This window comes from Nuphar pumila, chromosome 16 (genome assembly GCF_984573655.1).
Source record: "Nuphar pumila chromosome 16, dmNupPumi1.hap1.1, whole genome shotgun sequence".
Classification (NCBI taxonomy): Eukaryota; Viridiplantae; Streptophyta; class Magnoliopsida; order Nymphaeales; family Nymphaeaceae; genus Nuphar; species Nuphar pumila.
Window position 1 is genome coordinate 11,662,810 of NC_143264.1, and position 24,238 is coordinate 11,687,047.

General features: G+C 37.8%; 2 protein-coding genes and 2 non-coding genes across 4 annotated transcripts; 3 read left to right on the top strand and 1 right to left on the bottom strand.

Moving 5' to 3' along the window:
* Positions 1-301: 301 nt before the first annotated feature.
* On the bottom strand, positions 302-3,030 carry LOC149812926 (Pentatricopeptide repeat (PPR) superfamily protein). Its single transcript, XM_089992205.1, has one exon. The coding sequence runs from the start codon at positions 2,946-2,948 to the stop codon at positions 345-347; it is 2,604 nt and encodes an 867-aa protein (XP_089848331.1). The 5' UTR covers positions 2,949-3,030; the 3' UTR covers positions 302-344.
* A 1,437-nt stretch (positions 3,031-4,467) lies between these two features.
* Positions 4,468-19,634, top strand: LOC149812927 (transducin family protein / WD-40 repeat family protein). The gene is made up of 12 exons (XM_089991017.1): positions 4,468-4,738; positions 7,876-8,990; positions 9,270-9,446; positions 9,551-9,664; positions 17,427-17,531; positions 17,858-17,992; positions 18,107-18,162; positions 18,256-18,361; positions 18,448-18,564; positions 18,642-18,768; positions 18,839-18,969; positions 19,188-19,634. Exons 1-12 carry the CDS (start codon positions 4,468-4,470, stop codon positions 19,632-19,634), a joined length of 2,901 nt encoding a protein of 966 aa, XP_089847143.1.
* On the top strand, positions 11,657-11,728 carry LOC149812928 (small nucleolar RNA R160). The gene has a single exon (XR_016428387.1). It is a non-coding gene; the product is annotated as a small nucleolar RNA R160 (small nucleolar RNA).
* On the top strand, positions 13,279-13,350 carry LOC149812929 (small nucleolar RNA R160). Its single transcript, XR_016428388.1, has one exon. It is a non-coding gene; the product is annotated as a small nucleolar RNA R160 (small nucleolar RNA).
* Positions 19,635-24,238: the final 4,604 nt, after the last annotated feature.

The following is a 24,238-nucleotide window of genomic DNA, read 5'->3' on the forward strand; positions in this document are numbered from 1 at the left end:
TGCGTTGCATGACCTCTTAGTTGCAACATGGAGCACTATTATTTAATTTATAGGGTTAACCACTAGCAACTGCCGATTAGCATAGTTCCTCCAGACTATACATAATCCTTGAGAAATCTTAAAATAAATGAAAGCTGATTCATTTTTAGAACTTGGCATAAGCAAGACAGTTTTTGTTTCATTCCCAGCTTGCCAATGATTATTGTGGACGACAATCAATTTTCTTGCCCCAAATATTAACCATTTTGATGGCCTCTTCTGTGAGCAAATAAAATAATATTTAGTTCAGGGTATAGCAGAAATATGTCATCCAATGATTCACCAGAGTTCCTCACTACAATTTCTCAATCCTCATCAGATATATCAATATAGCAAGAAAGTATATAACCAGCAAATTTCATCTCTCGGATCAAGTCATTAAGCATCTGGTATATGCCCTCACACCTTGGGTGAGCATTGTCCCCAACAAGAAATGCGTGTAGTTCATTTTTCACTTCTATCCAGCTACAGCCAGGCTCCTTCTTAAGTCCATTCTGCCTCATCATCTTTCTCGTATTGGAAACCTCAGCCCACATGCCTGCCTGGGCATAAACATTTGACAACAAAATGTAGACAGATGAATCTTGTGGGTCCAATTTCAATATAGATTTGGCAGCTTTTTCAGCCACTTGCACATTCCCGCAAATCCGGCATGCACAGAGAAGAGTTCTCCATATCACAGCATCAGCTTCAAATGGCATGTTCTCAATAAGTTTAACTGCTTCATAAATTTGCCCAGATCTACCATATATATCCACAATGCACGCATAATGCTCAACTTGTGGGTCTAGTCCATATTGATTTTGCATCAAATGGAAATAATGTGCTCCATCATCGAATAAACCCACATGTGCACAAGCCCGAAGCACTGGAATGAATGTTGCATGGTTAGGCTGAACTTTGTTTTGTTGCATAAGTTCAAAGATTTCAAGTGCTTCTTCTCCAAGACCATGCTGGGCATACCCACATATCATAGCATTCCAAGAAACATGATCCCTTTTCAGCATTTTCCTGAACATCTGTAATGAATCATGCATGCAGCCACATTTTGAATACATGTCAACAAGAGTGCTAGATATGAAGAGATCGGCCTGCAAATTTTCCTTTATAGTCTGAGCATGGATTTGCCTTCCTAGACTTATACTAGCTAAATTTGCACAAGTATCAAGGATTGTAGCATATGAGAAGTTATCTGGCTTTAGACCTGCATCCAACATTTTATAGAAAATCCTCTGAGCTTCTTCACTCTGTTTCTGCTGTGAGAATCCAGATATTAGTGTATTCCAAGACACTAGTGTTTGCTTACCAATCCGATCGTGCATTATATGTGCATCCTCTACAGAACCACATTTACAGTACATGTCAATGAGCGCACTACATAGAAATAAGTCCGAACCCAGTGCAGACTTGATTATACAGCTATGTACCTCCATTCCCAAATTCAAAGATCTTAAAGTAGCACAAGCCTTGAGAACGCTGCCATAGGTAAATTCATCCGGTTTAATGGACCAGCACCGCATCTCTCTGAAGTACAACAGTGTCATGTCGTCCATCCCATTCTGCTCATATGCTGCAACAATTGCATTCCATGAAACAGCATCTCTTCTATCCATTTCATCAAAAACACGGCAAGCTTCTTTCAGACATCCACACTTTGCATACATATCCAAGAGGGCATTGGTCACACAGATATCTGACTCGTATGTCGTTTTAATTATCAGGGCATGAACTTGTAGACCTTGAAGAAGGCCTTCAACCCCAGAACACGCACTCAGAACACATGATAAGGTGATCTCATCCATGCAAATGCTTGAACTCTGCATTTGAGTAAATAATCTCAATGCTTCAAATGCTTGACCATTTCTGACATAACCAACAGCTATGGCATTCCAGGACTGTAAAATACGTTCCGGCAGTGCCACAAACACCTGTCTAGCATGGTCTAAGTTATCACATTTGGCATACATATCAATAATAGCAGTGCCCACGATTACATCTGATCCAAAATTAGCTTTCAATGCATGACCATGAACTGCACAGCCTAATTGCAGAGCCCTCAAACTAGCACAACACCTAAAAATGCTTGCATAAGTAGATTGGCTTACCCCAACTCCAGTTCGCTGCATCTCAACGAACAGCTCCAGACCATCCCACGGTTGCTCATTTTGAGTGTAACATGCAATCATGGCGCTCCAAGAAACCCAATTTCTCTCAGGCATTTCATGAAAAACCTGTTGTGCATCACCCAATTCCCTGCATTTTGCATACATATCAACAAGAGCACTACCGACAAACACATCCGAACCGAAACCCATCTTCAAAGAAAGACAATGAATGCAAATTCCCAACACAATTTCATCCAAAGCTGCACATGCTTTAAGAATTATAGCAAAGGAAGTACGATCTGGCTCGGTACCTGCCCGTCTCATCCGACTAAAGAGATCTACCGACGCCCAACAATCCCCACCGTGCACATATCCAGCCATCATAGAGTTCCATGAGATGACATCTCGATCAGGCATTGCTTCAAAAACAGAATTCGCAGTGCCCATTAACCGAAATTGAGTGTAGCCAGCAACAAGCGTGTTCCAAGATACGAGATCACGTTCAGGCATTCTGTCGAACACTTGGCGTGCGTACGCAATATTCGATGTGTTGACATACATATTGATCAAGCAATTAGAAACGAAGGTTGTGGGGTTGAAACCTGAGGTGATCATGTGCGCGTGGGCCTGTTTTCCTAATTCTGCTGATTGGTGGTGTGTGATTTCTTGAAGCAAGCGGGAGTATGTCTTGTGGGGAATGGTTAGAGTGGTGCGAGTAGCAGAAATAAAGGAGATGGAGAGCCTTTGGAAGAAAATATGGGGAAGAACAGTGGAGGGGAGTGATAGTGCAATTGCATCAATCATCGCTCCAAGATTTTTTTTTCTTTTTCTGGAATGAAAGAAATAAATCAGAAAATTAACCACCAAGGAAGCTTCGCTTGTCTGGCAGAAGCAGTTAGTACACGCCACCTTGTGTCGGGACGTTACAAGTTCGAATCCCAATGGTATGGTTGTATAACTGGTAGAGCGGTCTGCCTAACCCCAGCTTTCACTGTCTAAAAAAAAGGAGAACCAGCTCTATCACCTTGGCATCGCGCCCGAATTTTAACATGCCGAAAATGCCCTTGGTTGAAGTATACGCTGAAAGTTCCCAGAAATGACTAAATTATCCAATTCTAGGGAAGCACGCAAGTAAAAAGCTAGGGAACGAGCAAACCTACGTCACAATGATTTGTCGACTCGTCAACGCGGGATTCGGATTCTAATTGGAAGATAGATTTTTTTTTACTAATTTTTAACATTTTAATCTCAAAAAATGGTTTTTTATTGAAATATAATGTAAATATAATAAAATATTATTTTAAAACATCTAACCAATACCAAACGTGTCGTATCCGTGTTTAAATTTTCAATTGTGTTTTATCGTGTCATAAAGACACGGTGCAGAAAATGGTAAACTTAGGTGCCAAGCAGAAATAGATAAATGAAAGAGCGGAGGGGCATTTTCGTCAGTTGGACCCAAGCGTGTATGCCGATGAAAACCATTACATCGGATAAGGTCCGTTTGGGTGTATAGCCAACAGATCCAAGTACCATTTGTATGATTAGTTAAATTTTGTCTGATCCGGTTATGCAATCTCATACCCAAACCCAGAAAAGATCCAGCTCCAAATTAAAATCTGGGTCTGATTAAAAGCAAGATGTGATTCATTAGAGGATAACGAATATGAAAATATACGGTTCCGAATAAATTATCTTATTTGGATCTGGTATGGAGTGAGGTCTCGCCTTATTACAGTTTGAACCTATATCTAACCAATGAAGGATCCCGTAATAAGCAGTGCAAATGGATCATATTTGGTCGAACCTATGATCTGAATTGAACATATTATTCTTCGATATAGATGTTAAAAATAAGATCTATATTTATATTTGGATCAGATTCCAACTTACACAGTCCGACAATTTTTCTTTATTCAGGTTGAAATTGGAGTCAATATTTTCTGTCGGTTCTATGTCAGGATCCAAATAAAAATCCAACCCAACCGTTTGTACTATTCACATGTAAGAATAAGATCCCAATGATCCATTTCAGATTTAGTTTCAGATTCAAGCTCTGCTTGCCCAAATATTTCGATTTTGAATCGGACCTTATCATGATCGAGACTGTACCGACCCGTTTGCACTCTTTAACCGTCATGTCCAGAATAACTTGTTCGCCATAGACAAACCCATGGGTAATTTCGTAATTTCGGGATAAATTTCCCGCCACAAGCATTTGGCGCCAAAACTTTTGCCCTAGCGCCTCTTCTCAGCTATAAAAGGCAAGGAACAGGTCAATCGAGAGAGAGAGAGAGAGAGAGAGAAAGAGAGAGAGAAAGAAATGAAAGGAGGGAGAGTGGAATTGAGGGAAGCTCACAAGTGCGTCAATGGCGCCCCTTCTCACTGCAGTGTCGTCTGGGACGGCTGCGCCGAGCACATCGTCACCGCCGGGCCCGACTCCACCATCATCATTCATCCATACCCCCTCGCCTCCTCCACCTCTTCTTTGACCATTCGTCAGCACAACGCAGCCGTGACGGCGCTCTCCATTAGCCCCAATTCCACCTCCCTGGCTTCCGCCTCCCGATCCGTCAAGCTCTTCGCTTTTCCAGGTATATCATGATCATCGATCATCCACTTGCAGGTTTCGCCTCTGTTTAGGGTTTCTTTTTTCCTTATTGTATGATCTGTTTTCTCTTTTTTTTTGTGTTTTTTTTCTCAATCTGTTTGCTTTTTCATTTCTTTCTTGAGCAAACCGTATCTGTTTTTGATACGGAGAGATGCAAGGAGCTTGATTTCTGGAATTGTATTAGTTTGTTTCTAAGTTTATTTCGGTGCTTTTTATGTTTTTTGTCAAATTAATGCTTGCGTGTGTTTTTTTCTCCATATTTTGCCTGGTGAAACTGTGTCCGGGACTGGAGACATCACCATCCGGGCAACATATAACGCCGGGGCTAGGACTCTCACCCTCAGGGCCTATGCTGGGCTTTGGTTTACGCAAGGGGTAGTGCCCATGGGAGTTGAACCCCGACTTCCTGTCTGACAGCCGAGGCCTGCTCTAACTATGCTAATGTGTTTTTGGTTGTGGAGAAAATTGGTTTGGAGATCTGGAGAGAATGCAAGATGATTTTGTTTAATCTTTCGAATATCCTTAATTAAAATATGCTTTATTTTTGTAAGGTTTTTCGCTCATACTTTTTTGTGAATAAAGAATGGTACTTGAAAGCACATGAAGATGAAAATTAGTGGAATTTTTGTTGTGCTATAGAGTTTCTCTTTCAATATGATGCCATTTAAATATTGGCTTCTTCACATAGAGAATGGTGTAAGCTACTTCATAAGATGGGATTTTGTAATGTGAAGAAAAATAACCACTCTCAAGTCACCATTGCAACGATTAGTTGTTTTTTCTTAGTTGGCTGGCCTTTCTACCCTTACTAATATGTTCTGCCCATAAGAGGACCAGAAGTACACTTTGGGAAACCAAGCCCTTGGCACACATGAGAAGAATCATGGCCCTGATCCATCTGTATTCTCTTGAATTTATATGCAACTTAGCAAGTTATAGATTTTGCAATATTTTCTTATGAATATGGTTCGTGATTCAAGCTTGACTCAAAGTGACAACCATTGATCTCTTAACTTCATGTTTGGAATATATGTTCCTATTCAACTTTGGTCACGTTTTAAAATGCATTTTATATGAATAAGATTGTGATTTAGACTCTGTTTGGAAGCCTTGCATTGAGATGGAAACACAGTTTTTATTTGTTGCCAAAATGTGGTGTTGAGGATGGAGTTGTCAAAAACATCCTCTTGTGAATGGTGTTGAAATGTGGTCTTGGGGCTGCCAACTCCATTCCCAATGCGGTGTTTTGGCAACACCACATTTCAACACTTTTTACAAAAAGATGTTTTGAACACCTGCTATTCTCTTGTTTTTCATATGTGTGGTTTGGACCATGGAGCATGGTGATTTCATGAAGTGGATGGCCTAGAGGGTCCTTTTCTTGTTGTGGTTACTAAACTAACTTCACAACAACAACAACAACAACTACACCTTCATCCCAAAACAATTGGGGTCGGTGATATGAACCAAAAAAGAAAATCATTCTGGGTCTTCCACATGAATCCTTCTCCTCCAATCATTTCTATCCAATGCCATGTCCTTGGTGAGGTTCAAAGCATTCATATCCTTTCCTATCATCTTCATCCAAGTCTTCTTAGGCCTACCCGTCCTCTTTTAACTAATATATTTTTCCATTTCTCCATCCTTCTAACTGGAGCATCATTAGGCCTTCGCCGAATATGTCCAAACCACCGTAAACTATTCTTTCTCATCTTATTTTCAATGGATGCAATGCCTGTCTTTTTACGTATCTCTTCGTTCCGAATCTTATCTTTTATTGTATTTCCACACATCCATCTAAGCATACTCATCTCAGCTACAGTTTTGAACACCTGTTATTCTCTTGTTTTTCATATATGTGGTTTGGACCATGGAGCATGGTGATTTCATGAAGTGGATGGCCTAGAGGGTCCTTTTCTTGTTGTGGGCACTAAACTAACTTCACCCATTGACAAAAGTGTACAATAGAGGAAGGGCTAGTTTCTCACAGCGTGTTTGACTGTGCGTCCTGCACATTGCGTGGGAAGCTAGTACAGTGAAACACGGGATGCACAGAGCACTGGAACATCATGTCCCGAGGAACATGTTTTTTTTTTCGAACCCTCCTCCCCCTGGAACTATGTGGATGGAGATGAAGGGGCGGCATTCAAAAATAAATAAATAAAAATGTCCTGTAGGTCTGTCTTGAACTAGAACAAATCCTGTCTATGCTGGATAATGAGTTCTGTGCAACCTTGGACAAGGAGTCAAACACCCCTTGATGGGCTTCATAGACAATTAATCACAAGTCTGAACTATTGACTGTTGTGGGACCAACGAGTCAGGTGTACTGATCAAGCAACTCATAAACTCATGGTCATGCCTGTGGCGTGGCCGACTTTTCTAGGGCCTTACGGATTGGTTAACCGATGGTTTCTACTTTGTTCGAGACATAAACTCTTACCAGGCACAGATATCGTTCTCTGGAAAATGTGGGTTGAGAAAAATCTTACAATAAATTGAATGCATTTTTTTATTGAGAAAATTTTAAGAAAAAATCTGTATATTATTGCAAAACAAAAATATAATAATAAGTATTTATCGTGTAAATATGGGGTTACATTCTGTTAAATCGTAATATTTCAAGATAGGTGATGTTTTGAATATATCGTGTGTTCTTTTCGGGAACATATCGGTATAGGCTCATGCGGACGTCATGACGAGACTTGTGGGTTGTCACCTCAAATTCTGTGTATGCTCAGCCTTGCTCAGTTGTGGCTTTGGGTGTCAGTACGTCTGAAGTAAAATACTGGCTTTAGTTTGGCTGCCAAAAACAGCGGATTCCCTGAAGTTTTGTTAGCATTTATGTTTGTAGCAGCAAGAGGTTTGATCATCCTGTTCCCCTTTTCCCCTGGCGGGGAATTTGGCCACTATTGTAATGAGGTAGATAGGGATTGCAGCTATAGGCCCCTGTGATGATGACAGCTGTCTGCTTCCACCCATGTTTCTTGGAATCACGTACCATTTGTTTGTCTAACTGGGAATATGTGGTGGATTTGTTTTGTGATTGCTTGTGCTCCTTGGATGTGATGCTTCAGTTTTCTTCTCCCCGTTTCTCACATTTGGGTCTTTCCTTTACAGGTGGGCAATTTGAGCGTGATGTTTCTAGGTTCAGCCTACCCATCCGTTCCCTTGCTTTTAATAAGTCTGGAAGTTTATTAGCTGCTGCTGGTGATGATGATGGTATCAAGCTGATGGCCACAATTGATGGTTCAATGGTCAGGGTGCTGAAGGGACACAAAGGTCCGGTGACAAGTCTTTCTTTTGATCCCAAGGATGAGTACTTGGCATCTATCGATGGGTTTGGTACTGTTATTTTTTGGGAGCTTTCTTCAGGGAAATCAATAAACGTCCTTGAAAAAAAGGCACCAAACAATGGCTTGGACATGGCTGTTTTGAATGGGCTAAGCTGGAGACCTGATGGTGAGATGCTTGCTGTTCCTGGGCTGAAAAATGAAGTGGTAATGTATGACAGAGATACGGCTGAGAAACTGTTTACCTTGAAAGGAGGACATACTGAACAAGTCACTTTCTTGTCTTGGTCACCCAATGGAAATTACTTAGCTACTTGTGGGTTTGACAAACAGGTACTCATTTGGGATGTGGAGCAGAAGCAGGACATTGATAAGCGGAAATTTGATAACAGGATTTGCTGTATGTCCTGGAAACCTAAGGAAAATGGGTTGGCGGTGATTGATGTTATGGGTAAATTTGGTGTGTGGGAGAGTGCTGTGCCTTCTCATATGAAGTCCCCTGTGGAAGGTGCTCTTAGTATTCACTCAAGCATTGATGAGCTTTTTGCACCTGATGAGGAAGATAATCATGATACCGATCATTCTGGTAGTCTAGATCAGATTGGTGGGCATGGTGATGATTTGAATTCTCCAGTTGACAAGAAGAGTTTGCACAGGAAAACCTATCGTAAAGATGATTCAGATGAGGATAGCAGCAGTCATATTGGGTTGTATCCACGGAGCGAGTCTTGTAAGAGGCCTATTGGTAAACCTTCCGAGAAGCTAAGGATGGGAAGTGAGGAACTTGACAGCATTAGAAGATCAGAAAGGTCAAAGATGGCTATGCAGAATGCTTTTCAACCAGGTTCCACGCCAATTCAGGACGGAAAACGTCATTTTATTTGCTACAACATGATTGGAAGTATAACCTCTTTCAAAAGTGGAGAATCTTCTCATGTTGAGGTAGTTGGGCATTTCTTTGCTCCTGCAAACATCTTGACATTTAGGAATGGAACTGAGTGGTCTACTTCCCTTCTCTTTTTTTTAGAGTTCTACTCACCTTCTCTGTTTCATTGATATTCCATATACTTCTAGCATCATTTGTTATGTCTTGAGTCGTTTTTGTTTTTGTTATGTTGATTACTGATGGCAAACTTGTTCTGATTATGAGTTCAATTAAACTCTAATTTGCATTATCAAACTCTAGTTTTAGCCATTTAGAATCTCAGATTCTGTCTGCAGGTTGATTTCCATGATACTGGTCGTGGTTATAGAGTTCCTTCAATGACTGATTATTTTGGATTTACGATGGCTGCTCTCAATGATAGTGGATGCATATTCGCAAATCCACACAGGGGTGAGAAGAACACTAGCACTCTCATGTATCGCCCGTTCAGTAGCTGGGCTAACAACAGTGAGGTTGGTAGTTTCTGCTCATTTAGTGGACAACATATTCTTCAACATATCTTGCACTACAAAAAAATATAGCAGCAATCAGTGACTTTTTTCCCCTCCGTGTTTAGTGGTCCATGCGGTTTGGTGCAGAAGAAGTGAAGAATGTAGCACTTGGTGTTGGCTGGGTAGCAGCAATAACTAGCCTCAATTTTCTTCGCATTTTTACTGAAGGTGGCTTGCAGGTTTGTTTAATAGTATGCATGATAAGTTCAATCTTCAAAGCCTATTAAATTATTTAATATTTTAAGGTAAATCTAATATGTTGTTATTTGGTCACAAATTAATTGCTGAACTATCCTCTGATGAATAGAAAAAGATTATTCAAGGATCCGTGGTTTATATTAAAATTGTATCCTTCCTATCTGTCTTTCATTTTTATTTTGGGAAAGCACTGTATACAATATCTTGACTTTTAGGTAGTTAAATTTTTTGAAATGACAATCTTTTTTCTTTCGCTTTGTGTGTGCACTTGCACATGCATCATTTTGTGTGTGTATGTGTGGGCATGTGTTTTCTCTGCACTATCCTTTTGAAAAACACCTGTTTTGTACCCTATACTGTATTTAATCCATGTGACTGTATGTATTGATTAGGTTAAAATGTTTAAACTATCACCGGAGATGTTTACCTTAACGGGCTAAATGTAAGCTCTGTGCATGAGGTGATCTTATATTTCTGTGATCAAATGTTTTTAAGAATCACCCAAGATGATCTGCCAAAAGAAAGTGAATCATCCATGGTTCTTGTTTCCTCGCTCCGTTGTGGAAGGATTGATCCTCCTGCTCAATCATGCAAGAGCCATAGAGTCTGGGTGCTACAAGCTTTGGAACCATTCATATTATAGTGTACTCTCTCAAATACATTTGCACCTGTTTTTGAATAAGTCTATGTAGTTATTTCACCAGCAAGCCCCTTGCACTCACAAGCTTGAATGCAAGGAAAACACTGAGAAATTGGTATTTGGGTGCTATATTAAATATTGATGACATTAATTAGACCTTTTGGATTGGTAAGCTTTCCCATTCACTTTTGTCTATTTTGTCAACGTTGCTTTTGTATTTTGCCTTTTGCCATTTTTTAGTGTTGGCATCTTGATTTTTTCTCTTTATCCTATTTTTATATTTATATGCTGTCTTGTATTCTTCCACAGTCTAATGAAATTTATTTCAAAAACTTGCACTCTCGCTCCCACAAGTGAGAAGTCTACAACCCTTTGACATTCCACGATGTAGTAAAATGGTAAAGAAACCCAAACAATAAAAACTGGGAGAAAAGTTTCTGCCCTAAAAAAATATTGTCGAACAGGAAATCAGAGCCCTATGAAAAATAAAATGCAAAGCCAGCACATGTATCTTGTCCTATTTGTGATTTTTTGCCCTCAACATTAACCTCTTGAATAACATTGAAGCTCAGTGGTTTCTTTGTTTTGGTCTATAAAGTTATTGGTAGCTTTTATCCTAATTAATTTGTAACAGTTATGCTGATGATAAACAATTACTTTGAATCTTTAATGAGGATAAAAAAGCCTCCCCATCCTTGAAAGAGTTCCTGGTTTCATATTTTTTTAGCTGTTAGATCAGCATTTGTTTTCTATGTAAGTCCTTCTGAATATGGTATAAACCTTTTACTTTTTCCTTTTTTATCCATCCTTTTGTTATGACATGTTGATCTTGTCATTGCGATGTTTTACCACGGTTTTCTTTGGCTCTATTCAAACTTGACATTGCCTAAGATGGGTGATTATCTTAGAGCTTTTGCTAGTAATGCTAACTCATCATGTAGTCTATCATTTTTCTTCAGATCTAATTTGAAATCAACTTACTGTAAAGTATGCTTCTATGTGTTGACTTTATTGAAGACATTTGGTTGGTAGGTCCAGTAAATTAGGCTCATTTGTTTGAGGATAATTGTAACTGTGATATGCAAATACAATAGTCTTGCATTCTGTAGCTTAAACCCTCACACTTTATATGTTTTTAATGTGCCTATTTTCTTATGATTCCTGTTTATCATAGCCATATAATTTGTGGTGTTTAATTGATTATGTGCTAGTTCTTTGGTGACCGTTTCAGTTGATTTTAAGTTTTAATTATTTAAATTTGTTCATGTTGCCTTTTGTGCAATTTATTTTATTCAAGTTGTGTCTGGAGATATTTCATGATATTTGTTTGCAAGGCAAGATGATGGAAAGATATTCTGAATTCAATGTGGAACTTGAAATAGGTCTTCAAAGTTCTCTGATTGCTTTGCTTAAAATTTTTTAAGTTCCTTCTGGCTACTTTGATTCTTGGAATTTTTAATTTTTTTGATTATTGTTTTATCATTTTGCCAAAGTTACAACCCTTTCTGTTTGTCTACAATACAGTGCATCTCTTTCCTTCTTTCTCAGGCTCTTAAAAAGTTTTTTCTGGTGATTTTCCACTATCATTACATTTGGGAAATGCTATATTATATTTTCTCCAATATATTCCAATTTCCAAATGATAGCATCCAGCTATGATATTTTCAAGGTGTTTATTAGATCTGAAGCAAACATGGTACGAACATCAAATTAATCTTGGTACATTGACAGTTTTAAGTGGTTCCAAAATTGTTTTTCTTTTCACTCTGATTTCTGCTAGGTATTTCCTATTGGGATGTTCCTAGGCCAAGTAAATTCTGAGTGTCATTTATGACAGGTTGGGGGTAAGAAGATATGTCATTTTTCTATGTATTGTGTATCATAGTATGTGGTGGAATGTTCAAATTGAAAAAAAAACATGGAATAAGAGTTTGTGAGGGACTGTGAACAATGTTAGATATGATGTTTGTGGATAAGCTTTAATGTTCCTATTAATTTGGATGTTGACAATAATGCATTTATATAGCTCTAAATGTTGCGTACCATCAACAATGGATACCAATCATGGTGAATTAGATAGGTTTGTCTCTCTACATCTGTCAAAGAATTCAACATAAAACATCATTTCTATTAGGATTTTCTGAGATTCAGAAATTATGAGGATTTTCTCCAGCTTTGACATATGCCTTTCATTATGTTTTTGGCATTTGAATTTTCACTATAAATTTTTTTTGGACTAAATGTCTTAGAAAAAAAATGTGAAGTTAATAGTTTCTCTAAAGAAAATGTTGTCATATCAAGTAAATTTTTTGTAACCTAAATATGTCAACTGATGCAGCCAAGTGGCAGTAGTTCAGAGACTCCCACTGGAATATGATAAGTTGGTAGACTGATGTGTGTCATTAAAGAGCATGCTTCCTATGTTACCAATATTGGTGTACAAATATGTGGTAATAAGGGTGAAATTTCAACTGCTAACAACTTAGGAACATAAACCTGACTTGTGCTAGTTTTTTTTTTCCCACATGGATGGTGTATAATATATTTAAATTCTCTTCCTAAAAATATTTTAAATGCTTGCATTTTTGTTGAATGATGCTTCATATGGCAGATAAATACAGATAAATAATTCCTTGATCTCTTTATTTGCGTAGAGTGTGATTGTGCCGTTCATATCCCCAGTAACTAAAATCTCACTCTTAAATGTCAAGCTGTCAAGCTTCTGCTCATCGGATTTGTCTTTCTGTTTTATACTTTCCAAGAATGTCAGATTGAAGCTTCTTTCATTTTAGATGCACTTTTTTGGTCATTCCTAGTCTTTCTAATAACTAGGATCTAGTTTTAAATTTTAAATCTTGTGTCACACTTCCCTTTATCTTTTATTTTTTCACTTTATTTTTAATGCTTTTGTGCAATCACTTTTTTTAGGAAATATTTAACGACCCTCATAAGTGAAGCAAGATGATGAGTTAATTTCTAAATTCAGTGTGGAAATCACATTTTGGCCTTCAAAGTTCTCTGATTGATTTGCTTATTCTATTTCTCTACAGCAGCTAAAGTGCTTATCATATTGCTACTGCTTGCATTCTTTTATACTTTTCAGGGTTTCTTGGTGTACACTTCTCAAGGGAGGATACAATTTTCTGACTTCAATTTAGCACATAAAGTACATATGCACAAGATTGCTAATTTCTAGAGAACGTACCTATTACTTTTTATAAAGTGCCGATTTAAATATATGAACACCATTATTGAAGAAATATTAGATTCTTTATGGTTGTTGCCATGTTTAAATATTTAATTTTTCTCCTAGGTTGCATTATTCGGTTCATTATGGCCTATGTAACATGGTACTTCTGCCAACTCTTATTCCGGTGTTGACATGGTATTAGTATTGGTATTGGTGCTGGTACTCTTGGGTACGAGTTAAATGGACTACATACTTGACCTGACACATTTAATCTTATGGCTCGGTCCATGATTGACCAACATTCTTATGGCTTGGTCAATGATTGGCCAACATGCAGGACCAAAAGCATCTAATGAAGAATATTTTTGTAGATTACTAGATTATTAATTGTTAGTGTTTTGGGCTTGGTTCATGATTGACAGTTCATAATTTCATGTGGAGCATTTTGTAAAATATAGTATAACTGTTCTCTCTCTCTCTCTCTATATATATATATATATATAAATATATATATATATATATAAATATATATATATATATATAAATATAATGTGCTGGTGCTGCCCCCTTTTCTTGTTCTGAAATCATAGTTTTTTTCTGCGTTTTTTCTTACATCTAACACCATGGATGTGATCTATAGGTTTTGTTTAGTGGGAATTGGCTTTTGAATCACTGGAATCTGATCTGTATACAGGGTTTTCCGGAAATCAATGGTTATGAAGTCATCAATTTTTTTCGTCTAATAAAAATACATTTTTTCATCGAAAAAACATGATCCAAACATGCTTAACACATCTAATGTTTCAGATCTATCATAAAATACTTCAAACTATGGGGCCTAACAAGGCAGAAGGAGAAATGGGGCCCTAAAATGTTCAGTTCTCTCTCTCTCTCTATATATATATGTATGTATATACATATATATATGTATGTATATATATATACATACATATATATGTATATACATACATATATATGTGTATATATATATATATATATATATATATTATAGCTGTACCGGTGTAGCACTATGCCCATCCTTTTATAAATTTCTGTCATAATAACTGTACCCTGCTGCACCTGTACCCTTACTTATGTCACACAGATTATGGCAGTTTCATTTCTATTTTTTGCAGTTGTATAAAATGACCGATAAATTCCATAAAAGGAGAGTCAAATTCTAAAGAAAGGCTCATACTATTTAATAATGCCAACAAATAAATGTTGATGAAGGCCACCTTTATCTCAGAGTACATAGCCTTCTTAATTGTTTACTAATAATTATTCATTCTTCTGATTATTAGCTCATGACTTTAAGTGTCAAGGCATCCACATTAAGAGCTTTTGAACCATGAAAACCAAGATCTCATTTGCATGCCTATTCTGAAATGTGCCATTCTATGTCACACGAACTCTTCTAAAAGGGCACTGCACCCTCTTGCATCTGCACCCAGGCCGGTGCGACACTTGGACACAGCTTCCTTTGTGTTAGGTGAAGTCAACCACACTGAGGTCCATTTCTATCCAAAAGTAGATTCAGTTAACCCTAATCAAGTCCTTTTTTGTCTATATTATATATATAAATACATAAATGCACACACATACACTTAAAACTGTTAAAAATATATATATATATATATATATATATATATATATATATATATATATATATATATATATATATATATATATATCCTCCCTGCACCCCTGCATCCAAGTTTTTTTAAAGTGCCTCATTGCCCCATCTGCACCTATGTGACATAGGTGCCATTATTATCAGATCTTCCTAAGGATTCAAGTTAAAAACAGTGCGGATGGGGCATTGCTGAGAAGTTTGGATTGACTTATTTGCACTGTATTTGAAGCTAAATGCGATGGATAGCTGTAAGCCTATGTCACATGGGTGCGGGTGCAGGGGTGCAGCACTTTCAAAAACCTTGGGTGCTGGGATGCGGGAAAAAATATATTATTATTATTATATATATATTATATAATTTTTAAGTTTTATCAGTTATCAGTTAAAAAAATATGTTTTAATGAGCCATTCGCAGTTTCACAGTCTGAATTAGTTCATACTTACACATGCATGGCTTAATCTTTGAGACAAGCATATGACTACTGGCAGGATTCCGACATTGAAAATATCAGTGCAGGAAGGAGAGCTGTTTTGACTCCTCACCTGAGCCAACACATACCGAACATCCGAAAGCCCACATAGTGGCAAGGGAACCATCAATGACAGAACGCTGCAGTGTGGCTTGCCAAATCACATGTCCAAGCCCTCTGGCAAGATGCACAAGGAACCTTGCAGTTGAGCCGTTAGCATCGAGTAGGGACACGATTTCGCTGCGGCAAAGGGAAAGCAAACACAGAAGACCCAAAAAAGCACAAGCTGTCCGCACGGAGACCCTGGTGTTCTAAGAGGGAGAGAGAGAAGACAGAGAGGAGAGGAAGAGAGAGAAGACAGAGAGGAGAGGAAGAGAGCAGAGGCGAGGAGGAGAGCAGAGGGAGTCGGGGGCATACCTGGAGCGGTTGGTGTCGGCGGAGCGGTCGATGGCAGTGTCGGCGGTGGTGTCGCGGTCTGCGGAGAGCAGAGGGAGTCGGAGAGGAAACAAAGGGAGGATTAGGGCAAAAAAATTTTGCCCTAATCCTCCCCTCCGCAGCCCATTTCATCGGGCAGATTTTTTTTTTTAAATTCAAAAACTGGATCAAAATGACCTTGGGTGCATTGACCGCACCCAGGGTTGGGTTGACTGCACTAGGTGCTGCATGCGCACCCGCATCGCGTTGACGTGGGTGCGGCACCTGGTTGGTCGAATCCCTGTGACATAGCTGTAAGCTCAACATAGCTCATCATAAACTCAAAACAAACAAGCAGCATCAGATTATAATCAAAGTGGATACTGCAAAATAATGCAATAGGGAAATACTACAGCCAGATCTTGACTTGTGCTTCCATAGTTCCATCTACAACTAGCTTTTCTGTTCAATAAAATGGAAAAATGCCAAATGTTCTAAAACATTCTCTTACTCTAACATGAGGCATGCTCTAAGGACCACCATCCTCCGGGCCTTTCCCTTTTCTACAGAAGTCACTACAAGAGCTGTCTTCTCTATTTCATAAAACTACCATAAAGACTCACATGACAAACATGTCATGATAAGTTGGCAAGTATTTGGTCAGTCTCTTACTGGGAAGACTATTTGAGCATGCAAGTGTAACTAGATATTAGAAAATAAGTCTAGAACAATCTCACTTGATCTTACAATGACTTGATAACTACAATCCTATGTCACATGGACACTTAGCATGTATATCTCATGCTGGCATGACAAGCATCATGTCCTTGTATCCTTCTGTGACATAACCAGTCACTTTCATTTTAGAATTTTTGTACTAAAAATTTCTTGATTTATTAACTTTGGGTGCCCAAAAATATGGCATGAGATGTTTTAGGAAAGCATGCAACCATCGTGTTAGGCCAATCTATTTGGACTCTGGAATAGATGCACTTGGACTCTACTAACATATAACCTGTTTGATAGGCTGATCTGTTTTGCCTCTTCCCAGCTGTCTTTCTATTTATGATAAATATTCTGTTTTTATTTAGTATCATTATTCTGGATTTTCACCGACAAGGGCTCTGCTCGTCTGGTAGGGGCAGCTTGTGAACGTCACCAAGGTGACGGGACATCACGAGTTCGAAACCCACAGGTGGTGTCCCTTGCCACAAGGTCGAAGCTGGGTGTACTCCCCGGTGGGCACAGGGGACCTCAAGGGTTTTACCAACCGGAGGCCAGGGGTTTTCCCTTGAATTATTCAATAAAATTATTCTAGATTTTCTTTTGGGTTAGTTAATTTCATGCTTTGAGATCAACTGAATTGACATGAGTATTGTTTTTCATTTTTCAGAAATATGTCCTCTGTGTTGATGGACCAGTGGTGACTACTGCAGGCCACAAAGACGAGCTTGTTGTTGTCACACATGCTTCTGAATGCCTTTCCACTGGAGATCAGGTTCTACTTGCACACAATTTATCTTTCTGTTGTGCAACATTTGCCCATTGAAAATTGAAAATGTGGTCTCTGTTTTCCATTTTCTGAGTTCTGATCACATGTGATATCCACAAGGACACCACATATTAATTATTTGGCACAAGATAGATTACATCCTAGGCTGTGCTGTTAGCACTTGTTATTAGGAAAATTGCAACATGATATATCAAAGTTAAAAATGAAATAAGAGGGCAAGATTTCCAGAAAATTTCTACTAGGTTTCTCTTTTCAATAAAAGATGTTTTCCTTTGAGCTACTTAAAATAACTGTCTCATCATGGTCTGCAGGTGTTAGAATTTAAATTGCTGAACATTTCTAATAGAACTCTAATCACCAAAGGTTGCTTACCACTGACTCCTGGTTCATATCTTACATGGCTTGGGTTTAGTGAAGAAGGTTTGCTAAGTTCATATGATTCCAAGGTTTGTTAAGTCTGGCTCATTCTTGCATCGACTATATGTTTCGAAATTTCTGTCTCTTGCATTAACTATTATGTTGCCATTATTTACATTTGATTCCCTTGGCATCATATACAGGGTGTTCTGAGAGTATTAACGAAGCAGTATGCAGATAGTTGGATTCCACTCTTTAGGTATTTAATAGGACTGTCATGTATGCTTTTAATTTTCTGACATTCACGTTAGTGTAGTGTCACTGATTGCTGAGATTGCTGAAATGAGTTCAGTGCTGCAAAAGAAAAGAAGTCTGATGGGGATCATTATTGGGTTGTTGGTTTGAATGCAACAAAGGTCTTCTGTGTTGTGTGTAGCTCACCTGATATTTATCCACAGGTAATATGATTTTATCTGTCTCCATGTTGCAGATATTTTTATTATAACATAAACAAATTGTTGTAATAATCTTATCATGTTCTCAGGTGGCTCCAAAGCCCGTCCTTACACCCTTTAGTCTTTCATGTCCTTTGGCTTCATCTGATCTTGGAGCAGATGAGCTTGAAAAAGAGTTCATGATGAATAATCTTTACCTCTCTCAGGTTATCTGTGTTTTCTTTTGGTGCTGTATATTAAATGTGATTTTCACCATCGATGCTAAGAAGTTTTTGAATTATAGGTTGAGGAAAAAATTGCTGGAATGGCTGCTGCTGGTATAGACACCTCTTTGCAAGATGATGAAGCTTTTAATATGGAAGCTTCACTTGACCGCTGCATCCTAAGGCTCATTGCCAGCTGCTGCAAAGGTCTGTAAGATTTTGTTTACTTGTGCCTAGTATGAATTAAGTAATTTATTTCAAGTGGATGCTTTCTTAGGTGATAAGCTTGTGAGGGCAACTGAATTGGCCAGACATTTGTCACTAGAGAAATCACTGAATGGTGCTATAAAACTCGTTACTGCCATGAAGCTTCCTGTTTTGGCTGAACGATTCACTAATATGCTTGAGGTACTTCCTGGAGAATTGGTTTTTATTGTTCAGAACTTCAGATGGATTTGGAATATCATTTTATGCTTCACAGAAAATTAGATCTTTTATCAATAAAATAGTGGTCCAATTCGGACTGCATATGTAATGTCTTGAGTGCTATCTTCAATTTGTTTTGAGGCTTATAGATGATGGTTATCCTTTGTTTTTCATGATTAACCATGGGACATTGTCTACAGGAGCGCCTATTGAATGAAACCACAGATAACATGCCTACTGCTGCTTCTGGAGAAGCAACCCTGCTTATTGCTGAACCGCAAAGATCTGTAGCTGTTTCTAGTGACTCATTACCAATGACTTCCCATTTAATGCCTCCATCATTCCCTTTCCCTGCATTTGCCAAGGTTGAGATAGCAAAAGGGAAGGATGTGACAACTACAGAGAAACCAAAGTTTAGTAGAAATGCAAATGAATCTAGTGGAAAGGTCATATCTGATCAGGTTCTGCGGCCATCTAATCCATTTGCCAAGACATCAAATGTCCAGGAACGATCATCTTTATTTGATTCCATTAAGCAGATGAAGAAAGCTGATCAGAACACCAATAAGATGGTTGATGAACATAAGAGGAAAGAAAGCGATTCATTTAAAGAAGTTCCTAAACCCAAGAAGCAAGCAAAAAAGTAAATGTTGGCAAAATTGCTGAAGGTATGCACCACAAAGCAAAAATGCATGTTTTTTGCTAGCAAATTTAAACCATTATTGGCCTATAAACTAGCTGGCAATGATTTCATGTTGATATGTCCACCTTCCACAGGTTTATATATCCCTAACACTCTGCTCCTTGGTTGAGAAGCCTAAATAACCATATTTGACAATGACTTTGCATGCTTTTATCAAGAGAGCCATGAGAATGTTAATTTATAGTTTATATTTGTGGATTTTCAGCTTTCAGCTTTGTTGAATTTTTGGGAAGCAGATCAGGTCATGCTGAACATGAGCGTTTTTGCTCATGCCAACATCAAAACAGTTATATGCCAAGTGGCATTCATCCAAAATGCAAACAGATGGCCTCGATGTTGGCATGAGCAAAAACGCTCATGTTCAGCGCGACCTAATCTGCTTTTGAATTTTTGTGACTTGTCGATGTGCTTCATACTTTTTCTCAAGAGTATTGGTACTTCTGCACATATTATGGGCTCTAAATAGCTGTAAAATGGGATTTGTCTTAGTATGTGTATGTGTGTGCGCATGTGTGATGCACAGCTGTCTATCAAACTGGGTTATTTTCCTAATATTGCATGTTAATTATTGTTTCATGATCCCTCATATCCATGGGAAAATGTTAGAGGGTGTTTCTTTCTCGGAAAATTGAAAAGTCTTCTCTGGGCTAGCTCAGATTTCCTTTTCTCTCTTTCTTTATCTAATATTACCTTATCAAGACCTCTCTCTCTCTCTCCAACTTTTCCCTTCAAACTGGTTTTGACAACATTTGTAGACATTCTTGCTGGGGCAAGAGCAGGTTCACATGCTCTGGATCCTTTTCAGTTTGTTTTCAATGTTCTTGTTGGCGTGTGTACAATGTATTGGTGTCTGAATGGTCTTCAAAGAAACTGCTCATTTGTGTTATGGTTGACATTTAGTTTAAGTTGCACTGTTTTTAACTTTTCCTTTGCAGTATGGCTAACCAAATGGAATGAGCTATTTTGAATCGATCCATACTCTAGCAATTCGTTCGGAGTAGCAGCTTTTGACATTGTTCAATGGGAATCGGTTCACTTTATAAATTTAAGACAAGAATGTGATGTCATTGGTATTCAGAATGGATGGCATTTAAAATTTAGACATCAAGGTGATCAAGGCTCATCCATATCCTTCCTCGATTTTCGTTCTTAGAATGATGTGGAACAAGCTAGGAAAGTTTTTCTGCTACATCTTGGGTTAGAAATCATTTGGCAAATGGGAGCCATTACTTTCTTTCTTTCTCTGCTCAAGTCTTTGCTAATTAAACTTGTTCACAATTGGATTTCTGGCAGTACCCAGTTCTTTAATTAATGATACAAGGACAGGCTGAAGACCATATGCTGATCACAAGAAATTCTTTGTACGAAGATACATGAAATCGTTGCAGGAACAAGATATGAATTGATGGAAGTGATTTGAATCACTGACAGCCACGTGATGCCCCTGGACAGAAAGTTCAAAAGACGTGGGGATTGTTGTGTTACCAAGGGTTTTCACGATACTAATTGGTGTGCCTCTTGTATTGGTGGAAGGTTAATGCAACTACCAACGGCTCCTGTCCTGACCTAAAGATCTCTGCTTTGATTCCTCATTCATGTCCAGCAATATTTTTTTGGTATCAGGCATATAGATATAGGTTTCCAGTTTTAAGCTTTCACCATCTTATCCAAATGCAAGATTATCTTCCTTTCGTGGATGAGAGCTATCTCCTGCCAAAATCTCACGTACAGCAACAATCAATTCAATGCAAGTTCTTCCTGGAATTTTCTTTATAGCTCTCCTTGATGGTCTTTCTTTCTAAGCTTCATTGCACATGCAGCATCTGGCTGGCACAATCTGCAGCAGCCAATTTTGTCAACTTTAGGGTTGTTTTATCACCAATGGCAAATGTATCATGATTTGGTTGCCTAACATAGTCTTGATAGTGTCTTCCATCCTAGCAGACCTGGCATGGCTGAGAGATCTACTGCACCAACATTATAGTTCATCCCTGCCCCAGCTTTGTAAATCTGTCATAATACTAAAATATTTGCACCCATCCTTCATATACCTGCATCATTACAGTCATTCAGGATGGCATGAAAGGTGATGGCATATGGTTTGGGTCCCTGAGTTTTGCAGCTGTAATAAGAGCAAATGCTTCTTCATTCATTGTGCTTATTTGTTGCCAGCCCGCATGTTGCATTCCATGAGCAAAGCCATTTTTGATCCATGCCTTTTATGCTTGTTAATAAGTGCAGAAGAGAAGTTATCATTGAGATGACTTTTGATTTCTTATCGATGTATGGGTCCGTCTTCCTTAAGTGAAGCTGCTGTTGAAATGTTTGCCAAGGTTGATCAAATGGAATAATGAGGGTTTCCTTGAATTCATAAACTTTTACAAGGAGTCATAGTATTCCTGGATACTACATCCAATTCGGTTGAACATTTGTATCATGGCTTGTCTTCATTATGCATACCCTTCAATCCGTTCCAAGAGACTAAGTGCATCAAGTAACTGTGGGTCATCTTCCCTTTAGTATGCATATAAATTATCCAATTTATTTCATATTTAGATGTTAGTCTTGAAAGCATGCACAATTTTGAGAATATAATTGCCTTCCAGTCTCCAAATCCGGTAGTTCAGTCCAGGCTTTGATCAGAAATGTGGAATGTATTTATCAGGTTAAATAGATAAACTTTAACATGCTATTTTTGATATGTTTTGTTTCCAGTGGACTCTTATGACAATCATTCCAGGCCATGGTTGGCTCAGCATGCTTGACCATTATCTGAAATTGTACAAAACTCACCATCTGACTTTCTCAGTTGATGTGTACTTGCAAGTGCCAAAGGTTGCTATACTACTTGGGGTACGTTTGTAAGCTAGAAAAAATCTTATAAGAAAAGAAAATGTTTCTTATGAAGAGTTTTGATATGATAAATTTTTAAATGAATTTTTTTACTGTGTAGCATGAATAAAATGGAGTGGAAAAATGAGAGCTAAAAATAGTGGTGGGTGGGAGGAAGATGGAGAAACCTCTTGTTATGGCAATTTATGGAATGAGATGTGTTTTGGGTGAATAGTTGCCGTATGCAAAATGAATTTTGTAAAAGGAAAATTCCTTCACCCCCTTAGGTGGAGGTGGAGGAAATTTTCTTATAAAAAGTCAAAAATCTCTAAAGTTATAACTTTCTTACTATTTTTTCACTTTCAAATGAGTCTTGAAGGCAAGAGAGGAAAACTTTCAAAGATTTTTTTTTTCAAATATTAAAATTGTGTTTTTAGGTCATTTTACTATTGTACGATGGTGCATGTTTCAACTGTAAGATAACTCGCCTACTTTGTAGGTTTGTGAATTTGAATTTGAATGTACCTAGTCGTAGATAGAAATACACATTTGAGTCTATTTTTTGGACAGGTAAAATGCAAGACTTTGATCTTAATAAGTCTTTTCAATTGGATTTGTTTTGATGTAGGTTCAAAAAATTATAAATTCTTAGATTATTTAGTTTTTTTAAAATCAGATTAATTATCATTCTCGATGATACTATTAGACATGTGATACATTCTCCTCGTGCACCGATGAATGAGTTGAAGTTAATGACATCTTTTTGTACAACAATGCATAATATATTATGAAAAAAAAGTCATGCAAATTCATAGATCTTTTTCACAAACAAGATGTTCGATTCAATTTAAAATACTTAAATTGGTTGCTTTAATAAATAAACTTGGGAGCTTATTAAGAATGGGGAGATGATGCTTACAAGTAAGGCCTATACGAATATATAATTTTTCTTAATAAAAGAAGACTTGATAAATTCATTCATCCTTGATTTCTATAAAGAGAGGATCTGAGGAATAAGAGGAATAAGCTTTGATGGATAATGTTATTTTAAGTGGCGATGACTCGACATCCCTGAGCCATCGGTCATTATTCAGTTGTATGTGATACAATGTTTTAAACTATGATTAATACTTATAATAGTTTTGCACAATGATGTAACATCATTGTATCTATCGGGCTTTCATGACTCTAACCCATTTTATGGGATTCAAATGAGTAGTAGACCGCTGCTTTAAGCGATGGTACGATGATGCAACGATATCAAGAATTCAATCTTTCTGTTGTTCACTCTTGAGCATATTTTGACATTTTATATAAGGATTTTGGTGTAAAACAATTTCTATATAAATCTTTAGTTTGAATTTTTATGGTTTTGAATGATTGTGTAGAAATCCAGGTCCAAATTTGAGATATTTGAGAACCTAAACCATTTGCTGAAAATCTCGCATGTAACCTATCCAGGGTTTGCTAACTTGATCTTTTTGAACTACTATTCTGCTGAACTATCGTGAGAAATGATTAACTATAAAATTTTTTAAATTTTCCTAAATTTCATAAGTTAGAATTTTTGGGGCGTTGTAGAGATGCCATCGCTAAATAAAGAGAGAGGGGGATGGCTAAGCCTTGGAGAAATTTTAGTAATTTTATTTAAAGAATAATATGGCTCCCCAAGACCTCCTTATATAGATGGAGCTTGGGTTGAGTCTTACTTGCATA